The sequence below is a fragment of the Chiloscyllium plagiosum genome, unplaced genomic scaffold (genome assembly GCF_037043375.1).
Source record: "Chiloscyllium plagiosum isolate Xiang-an unplaced genomic scaffold, Cpla_swu_hap1 HiC_scaffold_27, whole genome shotgun sequence".
Classification (NCBI taxonomy): domain Eukaryota; kingdom Metazoa; phylum Chordata; class Chondrichthyes; order Orectolobiformes; family Hemiscylliidae; genus Chiloscyllium; species Chiloscyllium plagiosum.
The window spans coordinates 74,890,599-74,914,084 of record NW_028270165.1 but is presented as its reverse complement, the minus strand read 5'-3'; the positions used below and the strand labels follow the sequence as shown (position 1 = coordinate 74,914,084).

At 46.3% G+C, this 23,486-nt stretch overlaps 1 protein-coding gene and 1 pseudogene across 1 annotated transcript in view; both read right to left on the bottom strand.

The window, feature by feature from the left end:
• Positions 1 to 7,077: 7,077 nt before the first annotated feature.
• Positions 7,078 to 23,486, bottom strand: part of LOC122545614 (ER membrane protein complex subunit 9-like) — a 37,229-nt gene continuing 20,820 nt past the window's right edge. Inside the window, exons 3-5 of the mRNA XM_087974893.1 lie at positions 9,380 to 9,456; positions 7,913 to 7,982; positions 7,078 to 7,219 (exon numbers count right to left, since the gene is read on the bottom strand). Of these exons, the coding sequence (XP_087831019.1) occupies positions 7,121 to 7,219; positions 7,913 to 7,982; positions 9,380 to 9,456 (246 nt within the window). The 3' untranslated portion in view covers positions 7,078 to 7,120. The remainder of the gene's footprint in view (positions 7,220 to 7,912; positions 7,983 to 9,379; positions 9,457 to 23,486) is intronic.
• Positions 10,265 to 11,940, bottom strand: LOC148144583 (S-acyl fatty acid synthase thioesterase, medium chain pseudogene; annotated as a pseudogene).

Sequence of the window (23,486 nt, the reverse complement as noted above, 5' to 3'; positions counted from 1 at the left end):
GACGAGGGAGAGAGAGAGAGAGAGAGGGGGGGCGAGGGAGAGAGAGAGGGGGGCGAGGGAGAGAGAGAGAGGGGGGACGAGGGAGAGAGAGAGAGGGGGGCGAGGAGAGAGAGAGAGGGGGACGAGGGAGAGAGAGTGGGGGGGAGAGGGGGGAGAGAGAGAGAGGGGAGGCGAGGGGGAGAGAGAGAGGGGGGCGAGGGGGAGAGAGAGAGGGGGGGCGAGGGGGAGAGAGAGAGGGGGGCGAGGGGAGAGAGAGAGGGGAGGCGAGGGAGAGAGAGAGAGGGGGACGAGGGAGAGAGAGTGGGGGGGTGAGGGAGAGAGAGAGGGGGCGAGGGGAGAGAGAGTGTGGGGGGCGTGGGAGGGGGGGCGAGGGAGAGAGAGTGAGGGGGGCGAGGGAGAGAGGGGGGCGAGGGAGAGAGAGTGTGGGGGGGCGAGGGAGGAGGGGGCGAAGAGAGAGAGTGCGGGGGGGGCGAGGGAGAGAGAGAGAGAGAGGGGGGCGAGGGAGAGAGAGAGAGAGAGGGGGGGCGAGGGAGAGACAGAGAGAGGGGGGACGAGGGAGAGAGAGTGGGGGGGCGAGGGAGAGAGAGAGAGAGGGGCGAGGGAGAGAGAGTGAGAGAGAGGGGTGGGAGAGAGAGTGATAGAGAGGGGTGGCGAGGGAGAGAGAGGGGGGTGCGAGGGAGAGAGAGAGGGGGGGGCGAGGGAGAGAGAGGGGGGGCGAGGGAGAGAGAGAGAGAGAGGGGGGGGGCAAGGGAGAGAGAGAGGGGGGCGAGGGAGAGAGAGAGGGAGGGGGGGTTGAGGGAGAGAGAGAGGGGGGCGAGGGAGAGAGAGTGGGGGGGGCGAGGGAGAGAGAGAGGGGGGGCGAGGGGGAGAGAGAGGAGGGGGGGCGAGGGAAAGAGAGAGAGGGGAGGCGAGGGAGAGAGAGAGAGGGTGGGACGAGGGAGAGAGAGTGGGGGGGTGAGGAGAGAGAGAGGGGGCGAGGGAGAGAGAGTGTGGGGGGGCGAGGGAGAGGGGGGGAGAGAGAGAGGGGGGGCGAGGAAAGAGAGAGAAGGGGAGGCGAGGGAGAGAGAGAGAGGGGGACGAGGGAGAGAGAGTGGGGGGGTGAGGGAGAGAGAGAGGGGGCGAGGGAGAGAGAGTGTGGGGGGGCGAGGGAGAGGGGAGGCGAGGGAGAGAGAGTGAGGGGGCGAGGGAGAGAGAGAGGGGGGCGAGGGAGAGAGAGTGTGGGGGGGCGAGGGAGGAGGGGGTGAGGGAGAGAGAGTGAGGGGGGCGAGGGAGAGAGAGAGAGAGGGGGGGCGAGGGAGAGAGAGAGAGAGGGGGGACGAGGGAGAGAGAGAGAGAGAGAGGGGGCGAGGGAGAGAGAGAGGGGGGCGAGGGAGAGAGAGAGAGGGGGGGACGAGGGAGAGAGAGAGAGGGGGGCGAGGGAGAGAGAGAGAGGGGGGACGAGGAGAGAGAGTGGGGGGCGAGGGGGAGAGAGAGAGAGGGGGGGCGAGGGGAGAGATGAGAGGGGGGCGAGGGGGAGAGAGAGAGGGGGGGCGAGGGGGAGAGAGAGAGGGGGCGAGGGAGAGAGAGAGAGGGGAGGCGAGGGAGAGAGAGAGAGGGGGGACGAGGGAGAGAGAGAGGGGGGGTGAGGGAGAGAGAGAGGGGGCGAGGGAGAGAGAGTGTGGGGGGGCGAGGGAGGGGGGGGGCGAGGGAGAGAGAGTGAGGGGGGCGAGGGAGAGAGGGGGGCGAGGGAGAGAGAGTGTGGGGGGGCGAGGGAGGAGGGGGCGAAGGAGAGAGAGTGCGGGGGGGGCGAGGGAGAGAGAGAGAGAGAGGGGGGGCGAGGGAGAGAGAGAGAGAGAGGGGGGCGAGGGAGAGACAGAGAGAGGGGGGACGAGGGAGAGAGAGTGGGGGGGCGAGGGAGAGAGAGAGAGAGGGGCGAGGGAGAGAGAGTGAGAGAGAGGGGTGGGAGAGAGAGTGATAGAGAGGGGTGGGCGAGGGAGAGAGAGGGGGGTGCGAGGGAGAGAGAGAGGGGGGGGCGAGGGAGAGAGAGAGAGAGGGGGGGGCAAGGGAGAGAGAGAGGGGGGGCGAGGGAGAGAGAGGAGGGAGGGGGTGAGGGGAGAGAGGGGGTGCGAGGGAGAGAGAGAGAGGAGGGCGAGGGGGAGAGAGAGGAGGGCGAGGGAGAGAGAGAGAGAGAGAGGAGGGAGAGAGAGAGAGGAGGGCGAGAGAGAGAGAGAGGGGAGGGGAGGAGTGAGAGGGAGGGGAGGGAGGGGAGGAGTGAGAGGGAGGGGAGGGAGGGGAGGGAGAGAGAGCGCGGAGAGCGAGAGAGAGAGAGTGCGCGAGGGAGGGGGGGAGAGAGAGAGTGCGCGAGGGAGGGGGGGAGAGAGAGAGAGGGAGGGCGAGAGAGAGAGAGAGAGAAAGATGGCGAGGGAGAGAGAGAGAGGATGGTGAGAGAGAAAGAGATGGGGGGAGGGTGGGGAAAGAGAGAGAGGGGGGAGGACGAGGGGGGGGGAGGGTGGGGGAAGAGAGAGAGAGGGGGAGACGAGGGAGGGGGAGAGAAAGATGGCGAGGAAGAGAGAGAGAGAGAGCGAGGGGAGGGCAAGGGAGAGAGGGAGGGGGAGAGAGAGAGAGAGAGGGGGGAGAGAGAGAGAGGGGAGAGAGAGAGAGGAGGTGGAGAGAGCGAGAGAGGGGGAGGGAGAGAGAGAGGGGAAGGGCGAGAGAGAGCGGGGGAAGGACAAGGGAAAGAGAGAGAGGGAGAGAGAGTGCACGAGGGAGGGGGAGGGCGAGAGAGAGAGACAGAGCGCAAGGGAGGGGGGGAGAGAGAGGAGAGAATGCACGCGAGGGAGGGGAAGGGTGAGAGAGAGAAAGCGAGAGCACGAGGGAGAGGGGAGGGGGAGGGCAAGAGAGAGAGTGCGCGAGGGAGTGGGAGGGCAAGAGAGAGAGAGCGCGAGGAAGGGGGGAGGGCGAGAGAGAGAGAGCACGATTGAGGGGGAGGGCGAGAGAGAGAGGGAGGGCGAGAGAGAGAGAGGGGGGGAAGGCAAGGGAGAGAGAGAGAGAGAGGGAGGGTGGGTGAGGGGGAGAAAGAGAGAGAGGGGGAGAAAGAGAGAGGGGGAAGGGCGAGGGAAGGGAGAGGGGGAGAGAGAGAGAGGAGGGCGAGAGAGAGAGCGAGAGAGGAGGAGGGCGAGAGAGAGAGCACGAGGGAGAGGGAGGACGAGAGAGAGAGGAGAGAGAGAGGGCGAGGGAGAGAGAGAGAGAGGGGAGAGAGCACGCGCGAGGGAGGGAAAGGGGGAGAGAGAGAGAGAGCATGAGGGAGGGCGAGGGTAAGAGAGAGAAATAGAGAGCGCGAGAGAGAGGGGAGGTCGAGAGAGAGAGAGGGGGAGAGAGCACGTGCGAGGGAGGGAGGGAGGGAGGGAAAGGGGGAGAGAAAGAGAATGAGAGCATGAGGGAGGGGGAGTGCGAGAGAGAGAGGGGGAAGAGAGAGCGCGTGAGGAGGGGGAGGGTGAGAGAGAGAGCGAGCAAGTGCGAGGGGAGGGCAAGAGAGAGGGTGGGAAGGCAAGGGGGAGAGAGAGCGTGAAGGGAGGAGGGCGAGAGAGGGGGGGGCGTGAGGGGGAGAGAGAGAGAGAGCATGCGCGAGGGAGGGGGAGGGTGAGGGAAAGAGGGAGAGGGAGAGAGAGAGAGAGGGAGGGGGGAGGGGGAGAGAGAGAGTGCACGAGGGAGGGGAGGGCAGAGGGAAAGAGAGAGAGGGAGGGCGAGAGAGAGGGAGGGGGAGAGAGAGGGAGGGGGAGAGAGAGAGAGAGAGAGGGAGGGGGAGAGAGAGGAGGGGGAGAGAGAGGGAGGGGGAGAGAGAGGGGGAGAGAGAGAGAGTACACGAGGGAGGGGAGGGCGAGGGAAAGAGAGAGAGTGAGAGAGAGAGAGGGTGGGGGAGAGAGAGAGAGAGGGATGGGGAGAGAGAGGGATGGGGAGAGAGAGGGAGGGGAGAGAGAGGGGGAGAGAGAGGGAGGGGGAGAGAGAGGGAGGGGGGAGAGAGAGGGGGAGAGAGAGGGAGGGGGAGAGAGGGGGAGAGAGAGGGAGGGGGAGAGAGAGGGGGAGAGAGAGGGAGGGGGAGGGAGGGGGAGGGCGAGAAGAGAGGGAGGGGGAGGGAGGGGGGAGGGCGAGAAAGAGAGGGAGGGGGAGGAGGGGGAGGAGGGGAGGGCGAGAGAGGGAGGGAGGGGGGAGAGCGAGAGAGAGAGGGAGGGGGAGGGCGAGAGAGAGACAGAGCGCAAGGGGGGAGAGAGAGCGAGAGCGTGCGTGAGGGAGGGGAAGGGTGAGAGAGAGAGAGCGCGAGGGAGAGGGGAGGGCGAGACAGAGTGAGAGCGTGCGAGGGAGGGGGGAGGGTGAGAGAGAGAGAGAGAGAAAGCGCGGGGGGGAGGGCGAGAGAGAGAGAGAGTACGAGGGAGGGGGTAAGAGAAAGAGCGCGCGTGCGAGGGAGGGGGAGGGTGAGAGAGAGAGAGAGTGCGAGGGAGGGGGGAAGAGAGAGAGCGTGCATGCGAGGGAGGGGGAGGGTGAGTTAGAGAAAGCGTGCGGGGGGTGAGAGAGGGGGGGGAAGGCGAGGGAGAAAGAGAGAGAGCACGGGGGGGAGGGCAAGAGAGAAAGGACGAGAGTGCGAGGGAGGGGGGAAGAGAGAGAGAGAGCATAAGGGAGGGGGAGAGCGAGGGAGAGGGGGAGAGCGAGGGAGAGGGGAGAGCGAGGGAGAGGGGAGGTCGAGAGAGAGAGCACGATGAGGGGGAGAGAGAGCGTGCGTGAGGGAGGGGGAGAGAGAGCGTGCGTGAGGGAGGGGGAGGGCAAAGGAGAGAGGGAGAGGGGAGGACGAGAGAGAAAGAGAGGGCATGAGGGATGAGGGAGGGTGAGAGAGAGAGGGGGAGGGCGAGGGAGGGAGAGAGAGAGAGCGTGAGGGCGAGAGAGAGAGAGCGAGCCCGAGGGAGGGCGAGAGAGAGAGGGAGTTAGAGAGGGGGAGAGCATGAGGGAGTGGTTGTGGGGACAGTGAGAAACAGAGTGGGTGGGGGGGGGAGGGAGGCGGGAAAGTGTCCTGGATGACAGTAGCAGACCAGTCCTCGCCCCTAGCCCTGGGATGCCCTTTCACAGGCGATGGGGTGGACTGCGTGCCCACAGCTGGGTGCCTGGACTCATCGAATCACAGAATCTCCACACTCTGGAAACAGGCCATTCAGCCCAACAAAACCACACTGGCCCCCCCACCCAGACCCATTACCCTGCAGTATTTCTCGACTTTCACTCCTGACTAACCATCCCTAACCTGCACATCCCTGGGCACTCTGGGTAATTTAGCATGGCCAATCCACCCTAACCTGCACATCCCTGGGCACTCTGGGTAATTTAGCATGGCCAATCCACCCTAACCTGCACATCCCTGGGCACTATGGGTAATTTAGCACAGCCAATCCACCCTAACCTGCACATCCCTGGGCACTATGGGTAATTTAGCATGGCCAATCCACCCTAACCTGCACATCCCTGGACACTATGGGTAATTTAGCCCGGCCAATCCACCCTAACCTGCACATCCTTGGGCACTATGGGTAATTTAGTACGGCCAATCCACCCTAACCTGCACATCCCTGGGCACTATGGGTAATTTAGTACGGCCAATCCACCCTAACCTGCACATCCCTGGGCACTATGGGTAATTTAGTATGGCCAAGCCACCCTAACCTGCACATCCCTGGGCACTATGGGTAATTTAGTACGGCCAATCCACCCTAACCTGCACATCCCTGGGCACTATGGGTAATTTAGTATGGCCAATCCACCCTAACCTGCACATCCCTGGGCACTATGGGTAATTTAGTACGGCCAATCCACCCTAACCTGCACATCCCTGGACACTATGGGTAATTTAGCCCGGCCAATCCACCCTAACCTGCACACCCCTGGGCACTATGGGTAATTTAGTACGGCCAATCCACCCTAACCTGCACATCCCTGGGCACTATGGGTAATTTAGCACGGCCAATCCACCCTAACCTGCACATCCCTGGGCACTATGGGTAATTTAGCACGGCCAATCCACCCTAACCTGCACATCCCTGGGCACTATGGGTAATTTAGCACGGCCAATCCACCCTAACCTGCACATCCCTGGGCACTATGGGTAATTTAGTACGGCCAATCCACCCTAACCTGCACATCCCTGGGCACTATGGGTAATTTAGTACGGCCAATCCACCCTAACCTGCACATCCCTGGGCACTATGGGTAATTTAGTATGGCCAATCCACCCTAACCTGCACATCCCTGGGCACTATGGGTAATTTAGTACGGCCAATCCACCCTAACCTGCACACCCCTGGGCACTATGGTTAATTTAGTATGGCCAATCCACCCTAACCTGCACATCCCTGGGCACTATGGGTAATTTAGTATGGCCAATCCACCCTAACCTGCACATCCCTGGGCACTATGGGTAATTTAGTATGGCCAATCCACCCTAACCTGCACATCCCTGGGCACTATGGGTAATTTAGTATGGCCAATCCACCCTAACCTGCACATCCCTGGGCACTATGGGTAATTTAGTATGGCCAATCCATCCTAACCTGCACATCCCTGGGCACTATGGGTAATTTAGTATGGCCAATCCACCCTAACCTGCACATCCCTGGGCACTATGGGTAATTTAGCACGGCCAATCCACCCTAACCTGCACATCCCTGGGCACTATGGGTAATTTAGCACGGCCAATCCACCCGAACCTGCACATCCCTGGGCACTATGGGTAATTTAGTATGGCCAATCCACCCTAACCTGCACATCCCTGGGCACTATGGGTAATTTAGCACGGCTAATCCACCCGAACCTACACATCCCTGGGCACTATGGGTAATTTAGCACGGCCAATCCACCCGAACCTGCACGTGTTTGAATTGTGGGAGGAAACAGGAGCACCCGGACGAAACCCACGCAGACACGGAGGGGGGAGAACGTGCACGGTCCTCACAGACAGTCACCAGAAACTGGAATCGAACTCTGGTCCCTGGCGCCGTGAGGCAGCGGTGCGCACCACTGACCACCGTGCTGTGTGTGTGTGTGTGTGTGTGGGTGGGTGGGGGTCGGTGGGGAGTTACCGAGCAGACTGTGCTGGAGAGTTGACTCACAGGTTCTTGTCCTTGGGGGTCCAGTTACCATCCAGGTGTTCGTAAACAATGACTGCAGGCCCAGCGTAATCCCCGGAGAGCTTAGTGTTATCCAGCTGTAGGGGTGGGGGGAGACGGACACAGTCAGAGGGAGACAGAGGCAGAGAGAGAGGCACACACACACAGACAGAGAGAGAAACACAGGGAGAGAGAGAGACAGAGAGACACACAGACAGAGAGAGAGAGAGACAGAGAGATGCACAGAGAGAGTCACCGAGGGAAGGGGCACAACACTGAGCCTAATCCTGCCCCCATCACTGACACCCATTCCGGCTGCCCCACACAGCCCTGTGTAAATCCGAGCCCACATTCCCAATCCTCCTGGGCTGAGAGGCAGGAGTGACCCCTTGCCCCCGGCACTCTCTCTGTCTCCCTCTCTCTCACACACACACACACCCTGCTCTGCCAGAGGAAGTGGTGGGGGCTGGTACAATGACAGCATTTAAAAGGCATCTGGATGGGGACAGGAATAGGAAGGGCTTGGAAGGATATGGGCCAAGTGGCGCTAGATTAGGTTAGGGATACCTGGGTCGGCATGGATGAGTTGGGCCGAAGGGTCTGTTTGCGAGCTGTCACGATCAGATTGCCTCTCAGTTCCGTAAAAGCCAAATAACACAAGCCACAACCTGAACGGCCTTTCGGGGGGGGGGTGGGGGGAATGGGACAAGGGGAGAGGAGGGGCCACTGGGCAGCTCTGTGACCAGGACAGGAGCCAATGGGGCCAAAAGGTCCCTCTCACTGCCACTTACCATGATCAGCACCGCTCCCGGCAGGTGTTCGGCCACACGGTCTCCAATCTTCACCGCCAGATCATTTGGACTTCAAACCGGACAGGGAGGGGGAGAGAGGGAGAGAGAGGGAGATGAGGCCTTTCAGGCAGCTCTGAAATCCGACCGCTCGTTCTCCCGTTACACACTGGAAGAATTGGGCTGAATGGCCTCCTGATGTTCCCGTGTGACAGGCTGGAGGAGGGGGGGGGCTGAATGGCCTCCTGATGTTCCCGTGTGACAGGGAGGAGGAGGGAGGGGAGGGGCTGAATGGCCTCCTGCTGTTCCTGTGTGACAGGCTGGAGGAGGGAGGGGCTGAATGGCCTCCTGCTGTTCCTGTGTGACAGGCTGGAGGAGGGAGGGGCTGAATGGCCTCCTGCTGTTCCTGTGTGACAGGGAGGAGGAGGGAGGGGAGGGGCTGAATGGCCTCCTGCTGTTCCTGTGTGACAGGCTGGAGGAGGGAGGGGCTGAATGGCCTCCTGCTGTTCCTGTGTGACAGGGAGGAGGAGGGAGGGGAGGGGCTGAATGGCCTCCTGCTGTTCCTGTGTGACAGGCTGGAGGGAGGGGCTGAATGGCCTCCTGCTGTTCCTGTGTGACAGACTGGAGGAGGGGAGGGGCTGAATGGCCTCCTGCTGTTCCTGTGTGACAGGCTGGAGGAGGGAGGGGAGGGGCTGAATGGCCTCCTGCTGTTCCTGTGTGACAGGCTGGAGGAGGGAGGGGAGGGGCTGAATGGCCTCCTGCTGTTCCTGTGTAACAGGCTGGAGGAGGGAGGGGAGGGGCTGAATGGCCTCCTGCTGTTCCTGTGTGACAGGCTGGAGGAGGAGGGGAGGGGCTGAATGGCCTCCTGCTGTTCCTGTGTGACAGGCTGGAGGAGGAGGGGAGGGGCTGAATGGCCTCCTGCTGTCCCTGCGTGACAGGCTGGAGGAGGGAGGGGGCTGAATGGCCTCCTGCTGTTCCTGTGTGACAGGCTGGGGGGGAGGTGGGGCTGAATGGCCTCCTGCTGTTCCTGTGTGACAGGCTGGAGGAGGGAGGGGAGGGGCTGAATGGCCTCCTGCTGTCCCTGCGTGACAGGCTGGAGGAGGGAGGGGAGGGGCTGAATGGCCTCCTGCTGTTCCTGTGTGACAGGCTGGAGGGGGGGAGAGGGGGCTGAATGGCCTCCTGCTGTCCCTGCGTGACAGGCTGGAGGAGGGAGGGGAGGGGGCTGAATGGCCTCCTGCTGTTTCCATGCCAACCAGGAAGAGGAGCTCCTGGATGTGAGGATACAGGCTTCACTCGGGATGCCTCTCGAATCTCTGAGGCACCCGGTGCTCCCTGGCCCTGTGGCCCCCCCCCACCGTGGTCTGAAGGCAGACGTATGCCTCAGAGGCCGCCCCCCCCCCCCCCCCCCCCACGCCCCAGCACACCGGGCCCAGTCCAACACTCCAGCTCCCACCTCCCTGCGCCCCGTACCTGGGATCCCTCATGTGCTCATTAGCCTGGTAGTAACCGGCAATCACTTGGTTATTGGCTGTGCTCCACAGGTCAACCTGCCAGAGAACGACACTCAGTCAGTGCATTCGCACAGCGCCGCGCACCTCCGCCTTGGCTGTACCCTTCCTACGAGAGGCGCTGCAGCAACGCACCTTCCCAAAACCCACGCCCTCCACCCAGCCGCCAGCAGGATGTCGTGAAACCCGAAAGGGTGCATGGAAAGGACGTCGGAATATTGTGCTCATACGTTCCTGTCTCCTTCCTATCGGAAGGATGTTGTGAAACGTGAAAGGGTTCGGAAACGATTTACAAGGACGTTGCCAGGGTTGGAGGATCTGAGCTACAGGGAGGGGCTGAACAGGCTGGGGCTGTTTTCCCTGGAGCGTCGGAGGCTGAGGGGTGACCTTATAGAGGTTTACAAAATTATGAGGGGCATGGATAGGATAAATAGACAAAGTCTTTTCCCTGGGGTGAGGGAGTCCAGAACTAGAGGTGCATAGGTTTAGGGTGAGAGGGGAAAGGGACCTGAGGGGCAACTTTTTCACGCAGAGGGTGGTGCGTGTATGGAATGAGCTGCCAGAGGAAGTGGTGGAGGCTGGTACAATGACAGCATTTAAAAGGCATCTAGATGTTGACAGGGATAGGAAGGGTTTGGAGGGATATGGGCCAAGTGCTGGCAAATAGGAAAATAGAATCACAGAGGCATGCACCATGGAAACAGACCCTTCGGCCCAACCTGTCCATGCCGACCTAGATATCCTAACCCAATCTAGTCCCACCTGCCAGCACCCGGCCTGAATTCAGCTTAATTCAGTTCAAATCAGTTCAACTCATTTCAGTTCAGTTCAATTCACTTCCATTCAATTCAGTTCAATTTGCTTCAGTTTAATTCAGTTCCATTCAATTCAGTTCAATTCAATTCAGTTCAAATCATTTCAATTCAGTTCAATTCACTTCCATTCAATTCAATTCAGTTCAACTCAATTTGTTTCAGTTTAATTCAGTTCACATCAATTAATTGAATTCAGTTCAATTCAATAGTTCCATTCAATTCAGTTCTATTCAGCTCAAATCAGTTCAGTTCAATTCTGTTCAATTCGATTCAGTTTCATTCAATTCAATTTGCTTCAGTTCAATTCAATTCAGTTCAGTTCAATTCAGTTCAATTCAATTCAAATCAGTTCAGTTCAATTCAGTTCCATTCAATTCAGTTCCGTTCCGTTCCGTTCAGTTCAATTCAATTCTGTTCAGTTCAATTCTGTTCAATTCAGTTCAGTTCAGTTCCATTCAATTCATTTCCATTCAATTCAATTTCATTCAATTTGCTTTAGTTCAATTCAGTTCAGGTCAAATCAGTTCAATTCAGTTCAATTCGCTTCAATTCAGTTCAATTCAATTCAGTTCCGTCCATTTCAGTTCCGTTCAGTTTAGTTCAGTTCAATTCAATTCAGTTCACTTCAATTCAATTCCGTTCCGTTCAGTTCCGTCCCGTTCCATTCAATTCAGTTCAGTTGAGTTCAATTCAGTTCAGTTCAATTCAATTCAGTTCAATTCCGTTCAATTCAATTCAGTTCAGTTCAGTTTTTCATATCTAATTGATTCCACAACCCTAAGATCTGCTTTTAACACAGGGACAAACATTTGCAGAATGGCTTTATTGGCAAGAATTTCAGATGGGGTACCACCAATAGACGTCATCCATTTCAGAAATTCATCGTCTGGGAGATCTGACTTCTTATGAATGGGATAACGAGCTGGAGACTGATGTGGTGCTGAAGCACCAGATACAAAAAGGTGTACAGGTTCCAAACCATGATTTTTCTGTATCAATGCTGCTGTAGCAAAACTGAGGTATGCTCCAAAACTGTGACCAAAAAATGCAAAAGGCTTCTCTTTAAGGCAGGGCAACAAGACGCTGGAAATTTCTTCAATAAGCTGCTCAACGCTTTGTGTAATAGGCTCCTTAGAACGGGTTTCTCTTCCAGGAAGGCGTATAGAGTAAACTTCTCTCAAACTGGTAAAGTGTTTTCCCCACTGAGCATAATGAGTAGATCCACCTCCAGCCCAGGGAAAGCAGATGAGTCTGAAAAGAGCTTCAGGTCTTCGATACAGACAGTTAACTATTTTATCCATTTCTTTTTGCGGAGTGACAGAGACAAAACCCGGAATTGCCGCAGATCAGGCAGGTGCATTGCCGGTCGCTCTCGGGACCACCGCAGCCACCGTTTGCGGGGCGGGTGTGACGCGCTAGAAAAAATGTACAGTTCCGTTCAGTTCAGTTCCAGTCAGTTCATTTCAACTCAGTTCTGTTCAGTTGAATTCAATTCCATTCCATTCAATTCAGTCCAGTTCCGTTCAATTCACTTCAATTCAATTTAGTTCAGTGCAATTCAGTTCAGTTCAATTCAGTTCACTTCAATTCAGTTCAGTTCAGTGCAATTCAGTTCACTTCAATTCAGTTCAGTTCAATTCAATTCAGTTCAGTGCAATTCAGTTCAGTTCAATTCAGTTCACTTCAATTCAATTCAGTTCAGTGCAATTCAGTTCACTTCAATTCAGTTCACTTCAATTCAGTTCAGTTCAGTGCAATTCAGTTCACTTCAATTCAGTTCAGTTCAGTGCAATTCAGTTCACTTCAATTCAGTTCAGTTCAATTCAGTTCAGTTCAATTCAGTTCACTTCAATTCAGTTCAATTCAGTTCAGTTCAATTCAGTTCACTTCAATTCAGTTCACTTCAATTCACTTCAATTCAATTCAGTTCAGTTCAGTTCACTTCAATTCAGTTCACTTCAATTCAGTTCAGTTCAATTCAGTTCACTTCAGTTCAATTCAATTCAGTTCACTTCAATTCAGTTCAATTCAATTCAGTTCAATTCAGTTCACTTCAATTCAGTTCAATTCAATTCAGTTCACTTCAATTCAGTTCACTTCAATTCAGTTCACTTCAATTCAGTTCAATTCAATTCAGTTCACTTCAATTCAGTTCACTTCAATTCAGTTCAGTTCAATTCAGTTCAATTCAATTCAGTTCAGTTCAATTCAGTTCAATTCAATTCAGTTCACTTCAATTCAGTTCACTTCAATTCAGTTCAGTTCAATTCAGTTCACTTCAATTCAGTTCAATTCAATTCAGTTCAGTTCAGTTCACTTCAATTCAGTTCACTTCAATTCAGTTCACTTCAATTCAGTTCAGTTCAATTCAGTTCACTTCAGTTCAATTCAATTCAATTCAGTTCAATTCAGTTCACTTCAATTCAGTTCACTTCAATTCAGTTCACTTCAATTCAGTTCAATTCAATTCATTTCACTTCAATTCAGTTCACTTCAATTCAGTTCACTTCAATGCAGTTCACTTCAGTTCAGTTCAGTTCACTTCAATGCAGTTCACTTCAATTCAGTTCAGTTCAGTTCAATTCAGTTCACTTCAATTCAGTTCAGTTCAGTGCAATTCAGTTCACTTCAATTCAGTTCAGTTCAATTCAGTTCAGTTCAATTCAGTTCACTTCAATTCAGTTCAGTTCAGTGCAATTCAGTTCACTTCAATTCAGTTCAGTTCAATTCAGTTCAGTTCAATTCAGTTCACTTCAATTCAGTTCAGTTCAATTCAGTTCAGTTCAATTCAGTTCACTTCAATTCAGTTCAGTTCAGTGCAATTCAGTTCACTTCAATTCAGTTCAGTTCAGTGCAATTCAGTTCACTTCAATTCTTTTCACTTCAATTCAGTTCAATTCAGTTCAGTTCAATTCAGTTCACTTCAATTCAGTTCACTTCAATTCAGTTCAGTTCAATTCAGTTCACTTCAATTCAGTTCACTTCAATTTAGTTCACTTCAATTCACTTCAATTCAATTCAGTTCAGTTCAGTTCACTTCAATTCAGTTCACTTCAATTCAGTTCACTTCAATTCAGTTCAGTTCAATTCAGTTCACTTCAGTTCAATTCAATTCAGTTCACTTCAATTCAGTTCAATTCAATTCAGTTCAGTTCAGTTCACTTCAATTCAGTTCAATTCAATTCAGTTCACTTCAATTCAGTTCACTTCAATTCAGCTCAATTCAATTCAGTTCACTTCAATTCAGTTCAGTTCAATTCAGTTCAGTTCAATTCAGTTCAATTCAATTCAGTTCAGTTCAATTCATTTAAATTCAATTCAGTTCACTTCAATTCAGTTCAGTTCAATTCAGTTCACTTCAATTCAGTTCACTTCAATTCACTTCAATTCAATTCAGTTCAGTTCAGTTCACTTCAATTCAGTTCACTTCAATTCAGTTCACTTCAATTCAGTTCAGTTCAATTCAGTTCACTTCAGTTCAATTCAATTCAGTTCACTTCAATTCAGTTCAATTCAATTCAGTTCAATTCAGTTCACTTCAATTCAGTTCAATTCAATTCAGTTCACTTCAATTCAGTTCAATTCAATTCAGTTCACTTCAATTCAGTTCACTTCAATTCAGTTCACTTCAATTCAGTTCAATTCAATTCAGTTCACTTCAATTCAGTTCAATTCAATTCAGTTCACTTCAATTCAGTTCACTTCAATTCAGTTCACTTCAATGCAGTTCAGTTCACTTCAATGCAGTTCACTTCAATTCAGTTCAGTTCAGTTCAATTCAGTTCACTTCAATTCAGTTCAGTTCAGTTCAGTGCAATTCAGTTCACTTCAATTCAGTTCAGTTCAATTCAATTCAGTTCAATTCAATTCAGTTCAGTTCAGTTCACTTCAATTCAGTTCACTTCAATTCAGTTCAGTTCACTTCAATGCAGTTCACTTCAATTCAGTTCAGTTCAGTTCACTTCAATTCAGTTCACTTCAATTCAGTTCAGTTCAGTGCAATTCAGTTCACTTCAGTTCAGTTCAATTCAATTCAGTTCAGTTCAATTCAGTTCACTTCAGTTCAATTCAATTCAGTTCACTTCAATTCAGTTCAATTCAATTCAGTTCAATTCAGTTCAATTCAGTTCAGTTCAATTCAGTTCACTTCAATTCAGTTCAGTTCAGTTCTGTGCAATTCAGTTCACTTCAGTTCAGTTCAGTTCACTTCAATTCAGTTCAGTTCAATTCAGTTCAATTCAATTCAGTTCAGTTCAATTCAGTTCAATTCAATTCAGTTCACTTCAATTCAGTTCACTTCAATTCAGTTCACTTCAATTCACTTCAATTCAATTCAGTTCAGTTCAGTTCACTTCAATTCAGTTCACTTCAATTCAGTTCACTTCAATTCAGTTCAGTTCAATTCAGTTCACTTCAGTTCAATTCAATTCAGTTCACTTCAATTCAGTTCAATTCAATTCAGTTCAATTCAGTTCACTTCAATTCAGTTCAATTCAATTCAGTTCACTTCAATTCAGTTCAATTCAATTCAGTTCACTTCAATTCAGTTCACTTCAATTCAGTTCATTTCAATTCAGTTCACTTCAATTCAGTTCAATTCAATTCAGTTCACTTCAATTCAGTTCAATTCAATTCAGTTCACTTCAATTCAGTTCACTTCAATTCAGTTCACTTCAATGCAGTTCACTTCAGTTCAGTTCAGTTCACTTCAATGCAGTTCACTTCAATTCAGTTCAGTTCAGTTCAATTCAGTTCACTTCAATTCAGTTCAGTTCAGTGCAATTCAGTTCACTTCAATTCAGTTCAGTTCAATTCAGTTCAGTTCAATTCTGTTCACTTCAATTCAGTTCAGTTCAATTCAGTTCACTTCAATTCAGTTCACTTCAGTGCAATTCAGTTCACTTCAATTCAGTTCAGTTCAGTGCAATTCAGTTCACTTCAATTCAGTTCAGTTCAATTCAGTTCAGTTCAATTCAGTTCACTTCAATTCAGTTCAATTCAGTTCAGTTCAATTCAGTTCACTTCAATTCAGTTCACTTCAATTCAGTTCAGTTCAATTCAGTTCACTTCAATTCAGTTCACTTCAATTCACTTCAATTCAATTCAGTTCAGTTCAGTTCACTTCAATTCAGTTCACTTCAATTCAGTTCACTTCAATTCAGTTCACTTCAGTTCAATTCAATTCAGTTCAATTCAATTCAGTTCAATTCAGTTCACTTCAATTCAGTTCAATTCAATTCAGTTCACTTCAATTCAGTTCAATTCAATTCAGTTCACTTCAATTCAGTTCACTACAATTCAGTTCAATTCAGTTCAATTCAATTCAGTTCAATTCAGTTCACTTCAATTCAGTTCACTTCAATTCAGTTCACTTCAATTCAGTTCACTTCAATTCAGTTCAGTTCAATTCAGTTCACTTCAGTTCAATTCAATTCAGTTCACTTCAATTCAGTTCAATTCAATTCAGTTCAATTCAGTTCACTTCAATGCAGTTCACTTCAGTTCAGTTCAGTTCACTTCAATGCAGTTCACTTCAATTCAGTTCAGTTCAGTTCAATTCAGTTCACTTCAATTCAGTTCAGTGCAAATCAGTTCACTTCAATTCAGTTCAGTTCAATTCAGTTCACTTCAATTCAGTTCACTTCAATTCAGTTCAGTTCAGTGCAATTCAGTTCACTTCAATTCAGTTCAGTTCAGTGCAATTCAGTTCACTTCAATTCAGTTCAGTTCAGTGCAATTCAGTTCACTTCAATTCAGTTCACTTCAATTCAGTTCAGTTCAATTCAGTTCACTTCAATTCAGTTCACTTCAATTCAGTTCAATTCAGTTCAGTTCAATTCAGTTCACTTCAATTCAGTTCAGTTCAATTCAGTTCACTTCAATTCAGTTCACTTCAATTCAATTCAGTTCAGTTCAGTTCACTTCAATTCAGTTCACTTCAATTCAGTTCACTTCAATTCAGTTCAGTTCAATTCAGTTCACTTCAGTTCAATTCAATTCAGTTCACTTCAATTCAGTTCAATTCAATTCAGTTCAATTCAGTTCACTTCAATTCAGTTCAATTCAATTCAGTTCACTTCAATTCAGTTCACTTCAATTCAGTTCAATTCAATTCAGTTCACTTCAATTCAGTTCACTTCAATTCAGTTCAATTCAATTCAGTTCAGTTCAATTCAGTTCAATTCAATTCAGTTCACTTCAATTCAGTTCACTTCAATTCAGTTCACTTCAATTCACTTCAATTCAATTCAGTTCAGTTCAGTTCACTTCAATTCAGTTCACTTCAATTCAGTTCACTTCAATTCAGTTCAGTTCAATTCAGTTCACTTCAGTTCAATTCAATTCAGTTCACTTCAATTCAGTTCAATTCAATTCAGTTCAATTCAGTTCACTTCAATTCAGTTCACTTCAATTCAGTTCACTTCAATTCAGTTCAGTTCACTTCAATTCAGTTCACTTCAATTCAGTTCACTTCAATTCAGTTCACTTCAATTCAGTTCAGTTCAATTCAGTTCACTTCAGTTCAATTCAATTCAGTTCACTTCAATTCAGTTCAATTCAATTCAGTTCAATTCAGTTCACTTCAATGCAGTTCACTTCAGTTCAGTTCAGTTCACTTCAATGCAGTTCACTTCAATTCAGTTCAGTTCAGTTCAATTCAGTTCACTTCAATTCAGTTCAGTTCAGTGCAAATCAGTTCACTTCAATTCAGTTCAGTTCAATTCAGTTCAGTTCAATTCAGTTCACTTCAATTCAGTTCAGTTCAATTCAGTTCACTTCAATTCAGTTCAGTTCAGTGCAATTCAGTTCACTTCAATTCAGTTCAGTTCAGTGCAATTCAGTTCAGTTCAATTCAGTTCAGTTCAATTCAGTTCACTTCAATTCAGTTCACTTCAATTCAGTTCAATTCAGTTCAGTTCAATTCAGTTCACTTCAATTCAGTTCAGTTCAATTCAGTTCACTTCAATTCAGTTCACTTCAATTCAATTCAATTCAGTTCAGTTCAGTTCACTTCAATTCAGTTCACTTCAATTCCGTTCACTTCAATTCAGTTCAGTTCAATTCAGTTCACTTCAGTTCAATTCAATTCAGTTCACTTCAATTCAGTTCAATTCAATTCAGTTCAATTCAGTTCACTTCAATTCAGTTCAATTCAATTCAGTTCACTTCAATTCAGTTCACTTCAATTCAGTTCAATTCAATTCAGTTCACTTCAATTCAGTTCACTTCAATTCAGTTCAATTCAATTCAGTTCAGTTCAATTCAGTTCAATTCAATTCAGTTCACTTCAATTCAGTTCACTTCAATTCAGTTCACTTCAATTCAGTTCACTTCAATTCACTTCAATTCAATTCAGTTCAGTTCAGTTCACTTCAATTCAGTTCACTTCAATTCAGTTCACTTCAATTCAGTTCACTTCAATTCAGTTCAGTTCAATTCAGTTCACTTCAGTTCAATTCAATTCAGTTCACTTCAATTCAGTTCAATTCAATTCAGTTCAATTCAGTTCACTTCAATTCAGTTCAATTCAATTCAGTTCACTTCAATTCAGTTCACTTCAATTCAGTTCACTTCAATTCAGTTCAATTCAATTCAGTTCACTTCAATTCAGTTCAATTCAATTCAGTTCACTTCAATTCAGTTCACTTCAATGCAGTTCACTTCAGTTCAGTTCAGTTCACTTCAATGCAGTTCACTTCAATTCAGTTCAGTTCAGTTCAGTGCAATTCAGTTCACTTCAGTTCAGTTCAGATCAATTCAATTCAGTTCAATTCAATTCAGTTCAGTTCAGTTCACTTCAATTCAGTTCACTTCAATTCAGTTCAGTTCAGTTCACTTCAATTCAGTTCACTTCAATTCAATTCAGTTCAGTTCAGTTCACTTCAATGCAGTTCACTTCAATTCAGTTCAGTTCAGTTCACTTCAATTCAGTTCACTTCAATTCAGTTCAGTTCAGTGCAATTCAGTTCACTTCAGTTCAGTTCAGTTCAATTCAATTCAGTTCAGTTCAATTCAGTTCACTTCAATTCAGTTCACTTCAATGCAGTTCACTTCAGTTCAGTTCAGTTCAATGCAGTTCACTTCAATTCAGTTCAGTTCAGTTCAATTCAGTTCACTTCAATTCAGTTCAATTCAATTCAGTTCACTTCAATTCAGTTCAGTTCAATTCAGTTCAGTTCAATTCAGTTCAATTCAATTCAGTTCACTTCAATTCAGTTCAATTCAATTCAGTTCAGTTCAGTGCAATTCAGTTCACTTCAATTCAGTTCAATAATTCAATTCAGTTCAGTTCAATTCAGTTCACTTCAATTCAGTTCACTTCAATGCAGTTCACTTCAGTTCAGTTCAATGCAGTTCACTTCAATTCAGTTCAGTTCAGTTCAATTCAGTTCACTTCAATTCAGTTCAGTTCAGTTCACTTCAATTCAGTTCAGTTCAATTCAGTTCAATTCAATTCAGTTCAGTTCAATTCAGTTCAATTCAATTCAGTTCACTTCAATTCAGTTCACTTCAATTCAGTTCAGTTCAATTCAGTTCACTTCAATTCAGTTCACTTCAATTCACTTCAATTCAATTCAGTTCAGTTCAGTTCACTTCAATTCAGTTCACTTCAATTCAGTTCAATTCAGTTCACTTCAATTCAGTTCAATTCAATTCAGTTCACTTCAATTCAGTTCACTTCAATTCAGTTCACTTCAATTCAGTTCAATTCAATTCAGTTCACTTCAATTCAGTTCAATTCAATTCAGTTCACTTCAATTCAGTTCACTTCAATTCAGTTCACTTCAATGCAGTTCACTTCAATGCAGTTCACTTCAGTTCAGTTCACTTCAATGCAGTTCACTTCAATTCAGTTCAGTTCAGTTCAATTCAGTTCACCAATTCAGTTCAGTTCAGTGCAATTCAGTTCACTTCAATTCAGTTCAGTTCAATTCAGTTCAGTTCAATTCAGTTCACTTCAATTCAGTTCAGTTCAATTCAGTTCACTTCAATTCAGTTCAGTTCAGTGCAATTCAGTTCACTTCAATTCAGTTCAGTTCAGTGCAATTCAGTTCACTTCAATTCAGTTCAGTTCAATTCAGTTCAGTTCAATTCAGTTCACTTCAATTCAGTTCAATTCAGTTCAGTTCAATTCAGTTCACTTCAATTCAGTTCAGTTCAATTCAGTTCAGTTCAATTCAGTTCAGTTCAATTCAGTTCACTTCAATTCAGTTCACTTCAATTCACTTCAATTCAATTCAGTTCAGTTCAGTTCACTTCAATTCAGTTCACTTCAATTCAGTTCACTTCAATTCAGTTCAGTTCAATTCAGTTCACTTCAGTTCAATTCAATTCAGTTCACTTCAATTCAGTTCAATTCAATTCAGTTCAATTCAGTTCACTTCAATTCAGTTCAATTCAATTCAGTTCACTTCAATTCAGTTCACTTCAATTCAGTTCAATTCAATTCAGTTCACTTCAATTCAGTTCAGTTCAATTCAGTTCAGTTCAATTCAGTTCAATTCAATTCAGTTCAATTCAATTCAGTTCACTTCAATTCAGTTCACTTCAATTCAGTTCACTTCAATTCACTTCAATTCAATTCAGTTCAGTTCAGTTCACTTCAATTCAGTTCACTTCAATTCAGTTCACTTCAATTCAGTTCAGTTCAATTCAGTTCACTTCAGTTCAATTCAATTCAGTTCACTTCAATTCAGTTCAATTCAATTCAGTTCAATTCAGTTCACTTCAATGCAGTTCACTTCAGTTCAGTTCAGTTCACTTCAATGCAGTTCACTTCAATTCAGTTCAGTTCAGTTCAATTCAGTTCACTTCAATTCAGTTCAGTTCAGTGCAATTCAGTTCACTTCAATTCAGTTCAGTTCAGTTCAGTTCACTTCAATTCAGTTCACTTCAATTCAGTTCACTTCAATTCAGTTCAGTTCAATTCAGTTCACTTCAGTTCAATTCAATTCAGTTCACTTCAATTCAGTTCAATTCAATTCAGTTCAATTCAGTTCACTTCAATGCAGTTCACTTCAGTTCAGTTCAGTTCACTTCAATGCAGTTCACTTCAATTCAGTTCAGTTCAGTTCAATTCAGTTCACTTCAATTCAGTTCAGTTCAGTGCAATTCAGTTCACTTCAATTCAGTTCAGTTCAATTCAGTTCAGTTCAATTCAGTTCACTTCAATTCAGTTCAGTTCAATTCAGTTCAGTTCAATTCAGTTCACTTCAATTCAGTTCAGTTCAGTGCAATTCAGTTCACTTCAATTCAGTTCAGTTCAGTGCAATTCAGTTCACTTCAATTCAGTTCAGTTCAATTCAGTTCAGTTCAGTTCACTTCAATTCAGTTCACTTCAATTCAGTTCACTTCAATTCAGTTCAGTTCAATTCAGTTCACTTCAGTTCAATTCAATTCAGTTCACTTCAATTCAGTTCAATTCAATTCAGTTCAATTCAGTTCACTTCAATTCAGTTCAATTCAATTCAGTTCACTTCAATTCAGTTCACTTCAATTCAGTTCACTTCAATTCAGTTCAATTCAATTCAGTTCACTTCAATTCAGTTCACTTCAATTCAGTTCACTTCAGTTCAGTTCAGTTCACTTCAATGCAGTTCACTTCAATTCAGTTCAGTTCAGTTCAATTCAGTTCACTTCAATTCAGTTCAGTTCAGTTCAGTGCAATTCAGTTCACTTCAGTTCAGTTCAGTTCAATTCAATTCAGTTCAATTCAATTCAGTTCAGTTCAGTTCACTTCAATTCAGTTCACTTCAATTCAGTTCAGTTCACTTCAATTCAGTTCAGTTCAGTTCACTTCAATTCAGTTCACTTCAATTCAGTTCAGTTCAGTGCAATTCAGTTCACTTCAGTTCAGTTCAGTTCAATTCAATTCAGTTCAGTTCAATTCAGTTCACTTCAATTCAGTTCACTTCAATGCAGTTCACTTCAGTTCAGTTCAGTTCACTTCAATGCAGTTCACTTCAATTCAGTTCAGTTCAGTTCAATTCAGTTCACTTCAATTCAGTTCACTTCAATTCATTTCAATTCAATTCAGTTCACTTCAATTCAGTTCAGTTCAATTCAGTTCAGTTCAATTCAGTTCAATTCAATTCAGTTCAATTCAATTCAGTTCACTTCAATTCAGTTCAATTCAATTCAGTTCACTTCAATTCAGTTCACTTCAATTCAGTTCAATTCAATTCAGTTCACTTCAATTCAGTTCACTTCAATTCAGTTCACTTCAATGCAGTTCACTTCAGTTCAGTTCAGTTCAATGCAGTTCACTTCAATTCAGTTCAGTTCAGTTCAATTCAGTTCACTTCAATTCAGTTCAGTTCAGTTCAGTGCAATTCAGTTCACTTCAGTTCAGTTCAGTTCAATTCAATTCAGTTCAGTTCACTTCAATTCAGTTCACTTCAATTCAGTTCAGTTCACTTCAATGCAGTTCACTTCAATTCAGTTCAGTTCAGTTCACTTCAATTCAGTTCACTTCAATTCAGTTCAGTTCAGTGCAATTCAGTTCACTTCAGTTTAGTTCAGTTCAATTCAATTCAGTTCAGTTCAGTTCACTTCAATTCAGTTCACTTCAGTTCAGTTCACTTCAATTCAGTTCACTTCAATTCAGTTCAGTTCAGTGCAATTCAGTTCACTTCAGTTCAGTTCAGTTCAATTCAATTCAGTTCAGTTCAGTTCACTTCAATTCAGTTCACTTCAGTTCAGTTCACTTCAATTCAGTTCACTTCAATTCAGTTCAGTTCAGTGCAATTCAGTTCACTTCAATTCAGTTCAGTTCACTTCAATGCAGTTCACTTCAATTCAGTTCAGTTCAGTTCACTTCAATTCAGTTCACTTCAATTCAGTTCAGTTCAGTGCAATTCAGTTCACTTCAGTTCAGTTCAGTTCAATTCAATTCAGTTCAGTTCACTTCAATTCAGTTCACTTCAATTCAGTTCACTTCAATTCAGTTCACTTCAATTCAGTTCAGTTCAGTTCACTTCAATTCAGTTCAATTCAGTTCAGTTCAGTTCAGTTCAATTCAGTTCAGTTCAGTTCAATTCAGTTCACTTCAATTCAGTTCACTTCAATTCAGTTCAGTTCAGTTCAATTCAGTTCAGTTCAATTCAACTCCATTCAATTCCATTCAGTTCAGTTCATTTCCGTTCAATTCAATTCCATTCAATTCAGTTCAGTTCATTTCAGTTCCATTCAGTTCAGTTCAGTTCCGTTCAGTTCATTTCCTTTCAGCTTAATTCAGTTCATTTCAGTTCATTTCATTTCAGATCAGTTCAGTTCCGTTCAGTTCACTTCAATTCAGCTCAGTTCAGGTCTGTTCAGTTCAATTCAATTGCATTCAATTCAGTTCCGTCCATTTCAGTTCCATTCAATTCAATTCAATTCCGCTCAATTCAGTACCGTTCCGTTCAGTACCGTTCCATTCAGCTCAGTTCCATTCTGTTCCGTTCAATTCAATTCCGTTCCGTTCAATTCAGTTCAATTCAATTCAGTTCAGTTTAATTCAGTTCCACTCAGTTCAGTTCCGTTCAATTCAGTTCAGTTCAGTTCGGTTCAGTTCAGTTCAGTTCAATTCAATTTGGTTCAATTCAATTCAGTTCAGTTCAATTCAATTCCATTCTGTTCAATTCAGTTCAGTTCAATTCAGTTCCGTTCAATTCAATTCAGTTCAATTCAATTCAGTTCCGTTCCATTCAGTTCAGTTGAATTCAGTTCAGTTCAATTAAATTCAATTCAAGTCAATTCATTTCAATTCAATTCAATACAGTTCCGTTCAATTCAGTTGAATTCTATTCAGTTCAGTTCAATTCACTTCAATTCAATTCCATTCAATTCAGTTCAGTTCAGTTCAATTCAATTCACTTCAATCCAATTCAGTTCGGTTCAATTCAGTTCGGTTCAATTCGGTTCAGTTCAGTTCAATTCAATTCAGTTCAGTTTGGTTCAATTCAATTCGGTTCAATTCAGTTCAGTTCAGTTCAGTTCAATTCAATTCTGTTCAGTTCAATTCAATTCACTTCAATTCAATTCAGTTCGGTTCAATTCATTTCGGTTCAATTCGGTTCAGTTCAGTTCAGTTCAATTCAATTCAGTTCAGTTTGGTTCAATTCAATTCGGTTCAATTCAGTTCAGTTCAGTTCAGTTCAATTCAATTCTGTTCAGTTCAATTCAATTCAATTCGGTTCAATTCAATTCAGTTCAGTTCAGTTTGGTTCAATTCAATTCGGTTCAATTCAGTTCAGTTCAATTTAGTTCAGT